General features: G+C 51.3%; 1 protein-coding gene across 1 annotated transcript in view; it reads left to right on the top strand.

Annotated features, from left to right (window-relative positions):
• The first annotated feature begins 9,206 nt into the window (after positions 1–9,206).
• The window catches only part of LOC144953841 (calcium/calmodulin-dependent protein kinase type II subunit delta-like), a 40,476-nt gene continuing 35,580 nt past the window's right edge, over positions 9,207–14,102 (top strand). The window contains exons 1-2 of the mRNA XM_078884496.1: positions 9,207–9,252; positions 13,543–13,585. Coding sequence (XP_078740622.1) covers positions 9,214–9,252; positions 13,543–13,585 — 82 coding nt within the window. The 5' untranslated portion in view covers positions 9,207–9,213. The remainder of the gene's footprint in view (positions 9,253–13,542; positions 13,586–14,102) is intronic.

Raw genomic sequence — 14,102 nt, 5'->3', positions numbered from 1 at the left:
TCAATGTTAAAGTCTCCCATAGACTTCAATGTTAAAGTCTCCCATAGACTTCAATGTTAAAGGCTCCCATAGACTTCAATGTTAAAGGCTCCCATAGACTTCAATGTTAAAGGCCCCCATAGACTTCAATGTTAAAGGCCCCCATAGACTCCAATGTTAAAGGCCCCCATAGACTTCAATGTTAAAGTCTCTATCCATAGACTTCAATGTTAAAGGCCCCCATAGTCTCCAATGTTAAAGGCTCCCATAGACTTCAATGTTAAAGGCCCCCATAGACTTCAATGTTAAAGGCCCCTATAGACTTCAATGTTAAAGGCTCCCATAGACTTCAATGTTAAAGGCTCCCATAGACTCCAATGTTAAAGTCTCCCATAGACTTCAATGTTAAAGTCTCCCATAGACTTCAATGTTAAAGTCTCCCATAGACTTCAATGTTAAAGGCTCCCATAGACTTCAATGTTAAAGGCTCCCATAGACTTCAATGTTAAAGGCTCCCATAGACTTCAATGTTAAAGGCCCCCATAGACTTCAATGTTAAAGGCTCCCATAGACTTCAATGTTAAAGGCTCCCATAGATTTCAATGTTAAAGTCTCTATCCATAGACTTCAATGTTAAAGGCCCCCATAGTCTCCAATGTTAAAGGCTCCCATAGACTTCAATGTTAAAGGCCCCCATAGACTTCAATGTTAAAGGACCCCATAGAATTCAATGTTAAAGGCCCCCATAGACTTCAATGTTAAAGGCTCCCATATACTTCAATGTTAAAGGCTCCCATAGACTTCAATGTTAAAGGCTCCCATACACTCCAATGTTAAAGGCTCCCATAGACTTCAATGTTAAAGGCTCCCATAGACTTCAATGTTAAAGGCTCCCATAGACTTCAATGTTAAAGGCTCCCATAGACTTCAATGTTAAAGGCTCCCATAGACTTCAATGTTAAAGGCCCCCATAGTCTCCAATGTTAAAGGCTCCCATAGACTTCAATGTTAAAGGCCCCCATAGACTTCAATGTTAAAGGCTCCCATATACTTCAATGTTAAAGTCTCCCATAGACTCCAATGTTAAAGTCTCCCATATACTTCAATGTTAAAGTCTCCCATAGACTTCAATGTTAAAGGCTCCCATAGACTTCAATGTTAAAGGCTCCCATAGACTTCAATGTTAAAGGCTCCCATAGACTTCAATGTTAAAGGCTCCCATAGACTTCAATGTTAAAGGCTCCCATAGACTTCAATGTTAAAGGCTCCCATAGTCTCCAATGTTAAAGGCTCCCATAGACTTCAATGTTAAAGGCCCCCATAGACTTCAATGTTAAAGGCCCCCATAGACTTCAATGTTAAAGGCTCCCATATACTTCAATGTTAAAGTCTCCCATAGACTCCAATGTTAAAGTCTCCCATAGACTTCAATGTTAAAGTCTCCCATAGACTTCAATGTTAAAGTCTCCCATAGACTTCAATGTTAAAGTCTCCCATAGACTTCAATGTTAAAGTCTCCCCTAGACTGCAATGTTAAAGTCTCCCATAGACTTCAATGTTAAAGGCTCCCATAGACTATAATGTTAAAGGCTCCCATAGACTTCAATGTTAAAGTCTCCCATAGACTTCAATGTTAAAGGCTCCCATAGACTTCAATGTTAAAGTCTCCCCATAGACTCCAATGTTAAAGGCTCCCATAGACTTCAATGTTAAAGTCTCCCATAGACTTCAATGTTAAAGGCTCCCATAGACTTCAATGTTAAAGTCTCCCCATCGACTCCAATGTTAAAGGCTCCCATAGACTTCAATGTTAAAGTCTCCCATAGACTTCAATGTTAAAGGCCCCCATAGACTTCAATGTTAAAGTCTCCCCATCGACTCCAATGTTAAAGGCTCCCATAGACTTCAATGTTAAAGGCTCCCATAGACTTCAAGGTTAAAGGCTCCCATAGACTTCAATGTTAAAGTCTCCCATAGACTTCAATGTTAAAGTCTCCCATAGACTTCAATGTTAAAGGCCCCCATAGACTTCAATGTTAAAGTCTCCCCATAGACTTCAATGTTAAAGGCTCCCATCGACTTCAATGTTAAAGTCTCCCCATAGACTTCAATGTTAAAGGCTCCCATCGACTTCAATGTTAAAGTCTCCCCATAGACTTCAATGTTATGGGAGTGGAGGGAAATGGGGACCCCACATAATACAGTACAACATTATATATTCAATATATCTCATCATGTATACCGTGTTCCGCATATGCCCTAAATAAACGACTAATAAACGATTTAAATCACGATGATCGTGACGTCATCATAATCATCATCACAATCTGAGTGCTGTTACACAGGCAAAGGTCCCCCAGGTAGCCTCCAGCAGGGCTGTAGGGGCAAGTGCTGCGACATACAGACACAGACAAAGATCCCCCAGGTAGCCTCTAGCAGGGCTGTAGGGGCAAGTGCTGCGACATACAGACACAGACAAAGATCCCCCAGGTAGCCTCTAGCAGGGCTGTAGGGGCAAGTGCTGCGACATACAGACACATACAAAGATCCCCCAGGTAGCCTCTAGCAGGGCTGTAGGGGCAAGTGCTGTTACACACACACAGACAAAGATACCCCAGGTAGCCTCTAGCAGGGCTGTAGGGGCAAGTGCTGCGACATACAGACACAGACAAAGATCCCCCAGGTAGCCTCTAGCAGGGCTGTAGGGGCAAGTGCTGCGACATACAGACACAGACAAAGATCCCCCAGGTAGCCTCTAGCAGGGCTGTAGGGGCAAGTGCTGTTACACACACACAGACAAAGATCCCCCAGGTAGCCTCTAGCAGGGCTGTAGGGGCAAGTGCTGCGACATACAGACAAAGATCCCCCAGGTAGCCTCTAGCAGGGCTGTAGGGGCAAGTGCTGTTACACACACACAAACAAAGATCCCCCAGGTAGCCTCTAGCAGGGCTGTAGGGACAAGTGCTGCGACATACAGACACAGACAAAGATCCCCCAGGTAGCCTCTAGCAGGGCTGTAGGGGCAAGTGCTGCGACATACAGACACATACAAAGATCCCCCAGGTAGCCTCTAGCAGGGCTGTAGGGGCAAGTGCTGTTACACACACACAGACAAAGATCCCCCAGGTAGCCTCTAGCAGGGCTGTAGGGGCAAGTGCTGTTACACACACACAGACAAAGATCCCCCAGGTAGCCTCTAGCAGGGCTGTAGGGGCAAGTGCTGTTACACACACACAGACAAAGATCCCCCAGGTAGCCTCTAGCAGGGCTGTAGGGGCAAGTGCTGTTACACACACAGACAAAGATCCCCCAGGTAGCCTCTAGCAGGGCTCTAGGGGCAAGTGCTGCTACACACACAAACAGACAAAGCTGGGGTGGGTGGCCAGCACCACGCCCGACCGCCTTTGTCTCCCCAGTGCTAGCGATGTTTACACACCGCACCAGGTACTCATTTCAGGCTGAGTCGACCTAGGGGAGGCCCAGGACCCGTTCAAGATAATCGTCACCGAGTGGTGTTGGCCGTGAGCGGGAATCGAACCCGGGTCGCCAGGTTCGTAGCGCGGCGCAGCGCTAACCGCTGCACCACCGCTCCCCGTCACAAGGGCGACCAGCAACAACAACAACAACAACCGCCATTCGCCACTAAGTGGCGGTGACGTCACCACGACGCTTGTGCCAGGCCATGTGCACCTTGAGGCTACCACGTGAAGTGTCGAACGCCCGCTGGCAGGAGGAGGTCACGGGGCAGACCCAGCAGGTGCCACGGGTCGACTGACCGAGATGACCGAGACGACTGGCTGATGCACCACCTGTACCAACTTGCCGTGCTTTAGCCACCCGGCGCTCCGCTCGTTGTTGTGAGCGTCGCTCCTCCGCCACACAGAGGGGGTGGGTGGCAAGCACCAGCACCACGCCCGGCCGCCTTTGTCTCCCTCATCACCGCTGAAACAAGTAACCACTCATTTGAGGCTGAGTCGACCTAGGGGAGGCCCAGTACCGGGCTCGGATTTATTCACAGAGACCCACACTCATAGAGACCCACACTCATAGAGACCCACACTCATAGAGATCCACACTCATAGAGACCCACACTCACAGAGACCCACACTCATAGAGACCCTCAATCATAGAGATCCACACTCATAGAGACCCACACTCATAGAGACCCATACTCATAGAGACCCTCAATCATAGAGACCCACACTCACAGAGACCCACACTCATAGAGACCCACACTCATAGAGACCCACACTCATAGAGACCCACACTCACAGAGACCCACACTCATAGAGACCCACACTCATAGAGACCCACACTCACAGAGACCCACACTCACAGAGACCCACACTCACAGAGACCCACACTCACAGAGACCCACACTCACAGAGACCCACACTCATAGAGATCCACACTCATAGAGATCCACACTCACAGAGACCCACACTCACAGAGACCCACACTCACAGAGACCCACACTCATAGAGACCCACACTCATAGAGACTCACACTCACAGAGACCCACACTCACAGAGACCCACACTCATAGAGACTCACACTCACAGAGACCCACACTCACAGAGACTCACACTCACAGAGACCCACACTCATAGAGACCCACACTCACAGAGACCCACACTCATAGAGACTCACACTCATAGAGACCCACACTCATAGAGACTCACACTCATAGAGACCCACACTCATAGAGACTCACACTCACAGAGACTCACACTCATAGAGACCCTCACTCATAGAGACCCTCACTCATAGAGACCCACACTCACAGAGACTCACACTCATAGAGACTCACACTCATAGAGACCCTCACTCATAGAGACCCACACTCATAGAGACTCACACTCACAGAGACTCACACTCATAGAGACTCACACTCATAGAGACCCTCACTCATAGAGACCCACACTCACAGAGACCCACACTCATAGAGACTCACACTCATAGAGACCCACACTCATAGAGACCCACACTCATAGAGATCCACACTCATAGAGACTCACACTCATAGAGACCCACACTCATAGAGATCCACACTCATAGAGACTCACACTCATAGAGACTCACACTCACAGAGACCCACACTCATAGAGACCCACACTCACAGAGACCCACACTCATAGAGACTCACACTCATAGAGACTCACACTCATAGAGACCCACACTCACAGAGACCCACACTCACAGAGACCCACACTCATAGAGACTCACACTCATAGAGACCCACACTCACAGAGACCCACACTCACAGAGACCCACACTCATAGAGACCAACACTCACAGAGACCCACACTCACAGAGACCCACACTGACAGAGACCCACACTCATAGAGACCCACACTCACAGAGACCCACACTCATAGAGACTCATACTCATAGAGACCCACACTCATAGAGACCCACACTCACAGAGACCCACACTCATAGAGACCCACACTCACAGAGACCCACACTCACAGAGACCCACACTCACAGAGACCCTCACTCATAGAGACCCACACTCATAGAGACCCACACTCACAGAGACCCACACTCATAGAGACCCATACTCATAGAGATCCACACTCATAGAGACCCACACTCACAGAGACCCACACTCACAGAGACCCACACTCATAGAGATCCACACTCACAGAGACCCACACTCATAGAGACCCATACTCATAGAGATCCACACTCATAGAGATCCACACTCATAGAGACCCACACTCACAGAGACCCACACTCATAGAGACCCACACTCATAGAGACCCACACTCATAGAGACTCACACTCACAGAGACCCACACTCACAGAGACCCACACTCATAGAGACTCACACTCACAGAGACCCACACTCACAGAGACTCACACTCACAGAGACCCACACTCATAGAGACCCACACTCACAGAGACCCACACTCATAGAGACTCACACTCATAGAGACCCACACTCATAGAGACTCACACTCACAGAGACCCACACTCATAGAGACCCACACTCATAGAGACTCACACTCACAGAGACCCACACTCATAGAGACCCACACTCATAGAGACTCACACTCACAGAGACTCACACTCATAGAGACCCTCACTCATAGAGACCCTCACTCATAGAGACCCACACTCACAGAGACTCACACTCATAGAGACTCACACTCATAGAGACCCTCACTCATAGAGACCCACACTCATAGAGACTCACACTCATAGAGACTCACACTCATAGAGACCCTCACTCATAGAGACCCACACTCACAGAGACCCACACTCATAGAGACTCACACTCATAGAGACCCACACTCATAGAGACCCACACTCATAGAGATCCACACTCATAGAGACTCACACTCATAGAGACCCACACTCATAGAGATCCACACTCTTAGAGACTCACACTCATAGAGACTCACACTCACAGAGACCCACACTCATAGAGACCCACACTCACAGAGACCCACACTCATAGAGACTCACACTCATAGAGACTCACACTCATAGAGACCCACACTCACAGAGACCCACACTCACAGAGACCCACACTCATAGAGACTCACACTCATAGAGACTCACACTCATAGAGACCCACACTCACAGAGACCCACACTCACAGAGACCCACACTCATAGAGACCAACACTCACAGAGACCCACACTCACAGAGACCCACACTGACAGAGACCCACACTCATAGAGACCCACACTCACAGAGACCCACACTCATAGAGACTCATACTCATAGAGACCCACACTCATAGAGACCCACACTCACAGAGACCCACACTCATAGAGACCCACACTCACAGAGACCCACACTCACAGAGACCCACACTCACAGAGACCCTCACTCATAGAGACCCACACTTATAGAGACTCACACTCATAGAGACCCACACTCACAGAGACCCACACTCATAGAGACCCACACTCATAGAGACCCACACTCATAGAGACCCACACTCACAGAGACCCACACTCACAGAGACCCACACTCATAGAGACCCACACTCATAGAGACCCACACTCACAGAGACCCACACTCATAGAGACCCACACTCACAGAGACCCACACCCATAGAGACCCACACTCACAGAGACCCACACTCATAGAGACCCACACTCACAGAGACCCACACCCACAGAGACCCACACTCATAGAGACCCTCACTCACAGAGACTCACAGAGACCCACACTCACAGAGACCCTCACTCACAGAGACTCACAGAGACCCACACTCACAGAGACCCTCACTCACAGAGACTCACAGAGACCCACACTCACAGAGACCCAGACTCATAGAGACCCACACTCACAGAGACCCACACCCATAGAGACCCACACTCACAGAGACCCACACTCACAGAGACTCACACTCATAGAAACCCACACTCACAGAGACCCACACCCACAGAGACCCACACTCATAGAGACCCTCACTCACAGAGACTCACAGAGACCCACACTCACAGAGACCCTCACTCACAGAGACTCACAGAGACCCACACTCACAGAGACCCTCACTCACAGAGACTCACAGAGACCCACACTCACAGAGACCCAGACTCATAGAGACCCACACTCACAGAGACCCACACCCATAGAGACCCACACTCACAGAGACCCACACTCACAGAGACTCACACTCATAGAGACCCACACTCACAGAGACCCACACCCACAGAGACCCACACTCATAGAGACCCTCACTCACAGAGACTCACAGAGACCCACACTCACAGAGACCCTCACTCACAGAGACTCACAGAGACCCACACTCACAGAGACCCACACTCATAGAGACCCACACTCACAGAGACCCACACCCATAGAGACCCACACTCACAGAGACCCACACTCACAGAGACCCTCACTCACAGAGACTCACAGAGACCCACACTCACAGAGACCCAGACTCATAGAGACCCACACTCACAGAGACCCACACCCATAGAGACCCACACTCACAGAGACCCACACTCACAGAGACTCACACTCATAGAGACCCACACTCACAGAGACCCACACCCACAGAGACCCACACTCATAGAGACCCTCACTCACAGAGACTCACAGAGACCCACACTCACAGAGACCCTCACTCACAGAGACTCACAGAGACCCACACTCACAGAGACCCACACTTATAGAGACCCCCCCCTATCCCCCCTCTCCCCTCCCTCTCCTTCCGCTCTCTCCCGACTCCCCCCCACTCCCCCCTCCCCTCCCTCCCCCTCCTCCCCTCCCCTCTCCTCTCCCCTCCCTCCCCTCCCTCCCCTCCCTCCCCCCCTCCCCTCCCCTCCCCCCTCCCTCCCTCCCCTCCCCCCTCCCTCCCTCCCCTCCTCCCCTCCCTCCCCCTCCTCCCCTCCCCTCCCCCCTCCCTCCCTCCCCTCCCTCCCCCCTTCTCCCCCACCCCCCAGTGAGTGCCTCCAGCAGCTCCTGGAAGCCGTCAATCACTGCCACGCGATGGGCATCGTGCACTGTGACCTCAAGCGGACACAGCCACGTGACCTCCACTCTAACCACGCCCCCTCCACTCTAGCCACGCCCACACCTTCCATTGTAGTACCGCCCCCTCCACTCTAGCCACGCCCCAATATTCTAGACCCGTCCCCTTTACTCTAGCCCCGCCCCCTCACATCTAGGCCACACCCCCTACCTTCTAGCCCCGCCCCCTTTACTCTAGTCACGTGACCTCCACTCTAGCCCCGCCCACTCCGCTATAGCCACGTGACCTCCACTCTAGCCCCGCCCCCTCCACTCTAGCCCCGTCCCCTCCGCTATAGCCACGTGGCCTCCACTCTAGCCCCGCCCCCAATATTATAGCCACGCCCACACCCTCCATTGTAGCCCCGCCCCCTCAGGTCTAGCCACGTGACCTCCACTCTAGCCACGCCCACATCCAGTCTAGCCACGAGACCTCCACTCTAGCCCCGCCCCCAATATTATAGCCACGCCCACACCCTCCATTGTAACCCCGCCCCCTCGTGTCTAGCCACGTGACCTCCACTCTAGCCACGCCCACATCCATTCTAGCCACGTGACCTCCACTCTAGCCCCGCCCCCAATATTCTAGCCACGCCCACAGCCTCCATTGTAGCCCCGCCCCCTCGTGTCTAGCCACACCCCCTAACTTCTAGCCCCGCCCACACAGCTCAACTCTAACCCCACCCCCCGTCTTGTCTAGCCCCTCCCCTCCACTCTAGCCCCTCCCCCCTCCCTCTCCCCTCCTCCTCCCCCATGATGGAGTTCAGCGTGGACACGGCAGAGACCAGATCAGTCAGTGGCACTTTGCTCACCAACATCATCAACATCATCATCATCAGCAGCATCAGCAGCATCAGCAGCATCAACATCATCAGCAGCATCATCATCAGCATCATCAACATCATCATCAGCATCATCATCAGCAGCAGCATCATCAACATCAACATCATCAGCAGCACCATCATCATCATCAGCAGCAGCATCAGCAGCAGCATCAACATCATCAACATCATCAACATCATCATCACCATCAACATCATCATCATCAGCACCATCAGCATCATCAACATCATCATCATCACCATCAACATCATCAACATCATCAACATCATCATCATCATCACCACCATCAACATCAGCATCGACATCACCAACTTCATCACCATCATCATCAACTCATCACCATCATCATCACCATCAGCATCAACAACATCATCACCATCAGCATCAACATCATCACCATTATCATCATCATCACCATCATCACCACCATCATCAACATCATCATCAACATCATCATCACCATCATCACCATCAACATCATCATCACCATCAGCAACATCATCAGCATCAACTTCACCACCATCAACATCATCATCATCACCATCAGCATCAACATCATCACCAACTTCACCTTCAACAAGGCCCAATCATTTCCTTTCATAATTTCCCAACATTAGCAGCCTGGATAACAACAACAACAACCCTCTGTGTCCCGTGTCTCTGACTCACTCACCCACTCACTCACCCACTCACTCACTCACCCACTCACCCACTCACTCACTCACCCACTCACCCACCCACTCACTCAGCCACTCACTCGCTCACCCACTCACTCACCCACTCACTCACCCACTCACTCAGCCACTCACTCAGCCACTCACCCACTCACTCACCCACTCACTCACCCACTCACTCAGCCACTCACTCAGCCACTCACTCAGCCACTCACTCACCCACCCACTCACTCACCCACCTACTCACTCACCCACTCACTCACCCACCCACTCACTCACCCACCCACTCACTCACCCACTCACTCACTCACCCACTCACTCACTCACCCACCCACTCACTCACCCACCCACTCACTCACCCACCCACTCACTCACCCACTCACTCACCCACCCACTCACTCACCCACTCAGCCACTCACTCAGCCACTCACTCAGCCACTCACCCACTCACTCACCCACTCACTCACTCACTCACCCACCCACTCGCTCACCCACTCACTCACTCACTCACCCACTCAATCACCCACTCACTCACCCACTCACTCACCCACTCACTCACTCACCCACTCACTCACTCACCCACTCACTCAGCCACTCACCCACCCACTCACTCAGCCACTCACTCAGCCACTCACTCAGCCACTCACCCACTCACTCACGCACTCACCCACCCACTCACCCACCCACTCACTCACTCACCCACTCACTCACCCACCCACCCACCCACTCACTCACCCACCCACTCACCCACCCACTCACCCACCCACTCACCCACCCACTCACCCACTCACTCACTCACCCACCCACTCACCCACTCACTCACTCACCCACTCACCCACCCACTCACCCACTCACTCACTCACTCACCCACCCACTCACTCACCCACTCACTCACCCACCCACTCACTCACCCACCCACTCAGCCACTCACTCAGCCACTCACTCAGCCACTCACCCACTCACTCACCCACTCACTCACTCACTCACCCACCCACTCGCTCACCCACTCACTCACTCACCCACTCACTCACCCACCCACTCACTCACCCACTCACTCACTCACCCACTCACCCACCCACTCACCCACTCACTCACTCACTCACCCACCCACTCACTCACCCACTCACTCACTCACCCACCCACTCACTCACCCACCCACTCAGCCACTCACTCACCCACTCACTCAGCCACTCACCCACTCACTCACCCACTCACTCACTCACTCACCCACCCACTCGCTCACCCACTCACTCACTCACTCACTCACCCACTCACTCACCCACTCACTCACCCACTCACTCACTCACCCACTCACTCACTCACTCACCCACTCACTCACTCACCCACTCACTCAGCCACTCACCCACCCACTCACTCAGCCACTCACTCAGCCACTCACTCAGCCACTCACCCACTCACTCACGCACTCACCCACCCACTCACCCACCCACTCACCCACCCACTCACTCACCCACTCACTCACCCACCCACCCACCCACCCACTCACTCACCCACCCACTCACCCACCCACTCACCCACCCACTAACCCACTCACTCACTCACCCACCCACTCACCCACTCACTCACCCACCCACTCACTCACCCACCCACTCACTCACCCACCCACCCACTCACTCACCCACTCACTCACTCACCCACTCACCCACCCACTCACCCACTCACTCACTCACTCACCCACCCACTCACTCACCCACTCACTCACTCACTCACCCACCCACTCGCTCACCCACTCACTCACTCACTCACCTACCCACCCACTCACTCACCCACTCACCCACCCACTCACCCACCCACCCACTCACCCACCCACCCACTCACTCACCCACCCACCCACTCACCCACTCACTCACCCACCCACCCACTCACCCACTCACTCACTCACCCACCCACTCACTCACTCACCCACCCACTCACCCACCCACTCACTCAGCCACTCACTCAGCCACTCACTCACCCACCCACTCAGCCACTCACTCACCCACCCACTCACTCACTCACTCACCCACCCACCCACTCACTCACCTACTCACTCACTCACCCACCCACCCACTCACTCACCCACTCACCCACCCACTCACCCACCCACCCACTCACCCACCCACCCACTCACTCACCCACCCACTCACCCACCCACCCACTCACCCACCCACTCACTCACCCACCCACCCACCCACTCACCCACCCACCCACTCACCCACCCACTCACCCACCCACTCACTCACCCACCCACTCACTCACCCACCCACCCACCCACTCACCCACCCACCCACTCACCCACCCACCCACTCACCCACTCGCTTACTGATGATGGCAATGATGATGGTGATGATGGAATTTGATGATGGTGATGATGGCGATGATGATGATGGTGTTGATGGTGATGATGGCGATGATGATGATGGTGTTGATGATGATGGTGATGATGATGATGGTGTTGATGATGATGGTGATGATGATGATGGTGATGATGTTGGTGATGATGTTGTGATGTGATGGTGATGATGGTGGTGATGATGATGATGGTGGTGTTGTTGATGTTGTTGTTGATGTTGTTTGATGTGTGATGGTGGTGATGTTGATGATGGTGATGATGGTGATGTTGTTGTTGATGATGATGTTGATGATGATGATGTTGTTGTTGATGATGTTGTTGTTGATGATGATGATGTTGTTGTTGATGTTGTTGTTGATGATGTTGATGTTGATGATGATGATGTTGTTGTTGATGTTGTTGTTGATGTTGTTGATGATGTTGATGATGATGATGATGTTGTTGTTGATGTTGTTGTTGATGTTGTTGATTATGTTAGTGATGTTGTTGTTGATGTTGTTGTTGATGTTGATGATGATGGTGATGTTGATGTTGATGATGATGTTGATGTTGATGATGATGATGTTGATGTTGATGATGATGTTGTTGTTGTTGATGTTGTTGTTGATGTTGTTGATTATGTTAGTGATGTTGTTGTTGATGTTGTTGTTGATGTTGATGATGTTGTTGTTGTTGATGATGATGATGTTGTTGTTGATGTTGATGTTGTTGTTGATGTTGATGATGATGGTGATGTTGTTGATGTTGTTGTTGTTGATGATGATGATGTTGTTGATGTTGATTATGTTAGTGATGTTGTTGTTGATGTTGTTGTTGATGTTGATGATGATGGTGATGTTGTTGATGTTGTTGTTGTTGATGATGTTGATGTTGTTGTTGTTGATGATGATGATGTTGTTGATGTTGTTGTTGTTGATGATGATGGTGATGTTGTTGATGTTGTTGTTGTTGTTGATGTTGTTGATGATGTTGTTGATGTTGTTGTTGTTGATGATGTTGTTGATGTTGTTGATGTTGATGATGTTGTTGATGTTGTTGATGTTGTTGTTGTTGATGATGTTGTTGATGTTGTTGATGTTGTTGTTGATGATGTTGATGTTGTTGTTGATGTTGATGATGTTGTTGATGTTGTTGTTGTTGATGATGTTGTTGATGTTGTTGATGTTGATGTTGTTGTTGATGTTGTTGTTGATGTTGTTGTTGATGTCGCAGGGCGCTCTCCTCACCACGACACTGGCCACGAGGAACTTCTCTGGTGAGTTCACTACTGTACTGTACTACTGTACCACTACTGTACTACCACTGTACTACTGTACCACTACTGTACAGCACTGCTGCACTGTACTGCTACAGTACGGGTACAGTGCCGGTACAGTTTTGCCACAGTACTAAAACAATAGTACAGTACTCGCTGTAGTACTACACAGACAAAGCTACCCCAGGTAGCCTCTAGCAGGGCTGTAGGGGCAAGTGCAGTTACACACACACAGACAAAGCTACCCCAGGTAGCCTCTAGCAGGGCTGTAGGGGCAAGTGCAGTTACACACACACAGACAAAGCTACCCCAGGTAGCCTCTAGCAGGGCTGTAGGGGCAAGTGCTGTTACACACACAGACAAAGCTACCCCAGGTAGCCTCTATCAGGGCTGTAGGGGCAAGTGCTGTTAGACACACACACAGACAAAGCTACCCCAGGTAGCCTCTAGCAGGGCTGTAGGGGCAAGTGCTGTTAGACACACACAAGCAAATCTCCCCCAGGTAGCCTCTAGCAGG

Source organism: Lampetra fluviatilis, assembly GCF_964198595.1.
Source record: "Lampetra fluviatilis chromosome 45 unlocalized genomic scaffold, kcLamFluv1.1 SUPER_45_unloc_3, whole genome shotgun sequence".
Classification (NCBI taxonomy): Eukaryota; Metazoa; Chordata; class Hyperoartia; order Petromyzontiformes; family Petromyzontidae; genus Lampetra; species Lampetra fluviatilis.
Note: the sequence above shows the minus strand (reverse complement) of the source record. Positions and strands in the feature narration are given on the sequence as shown.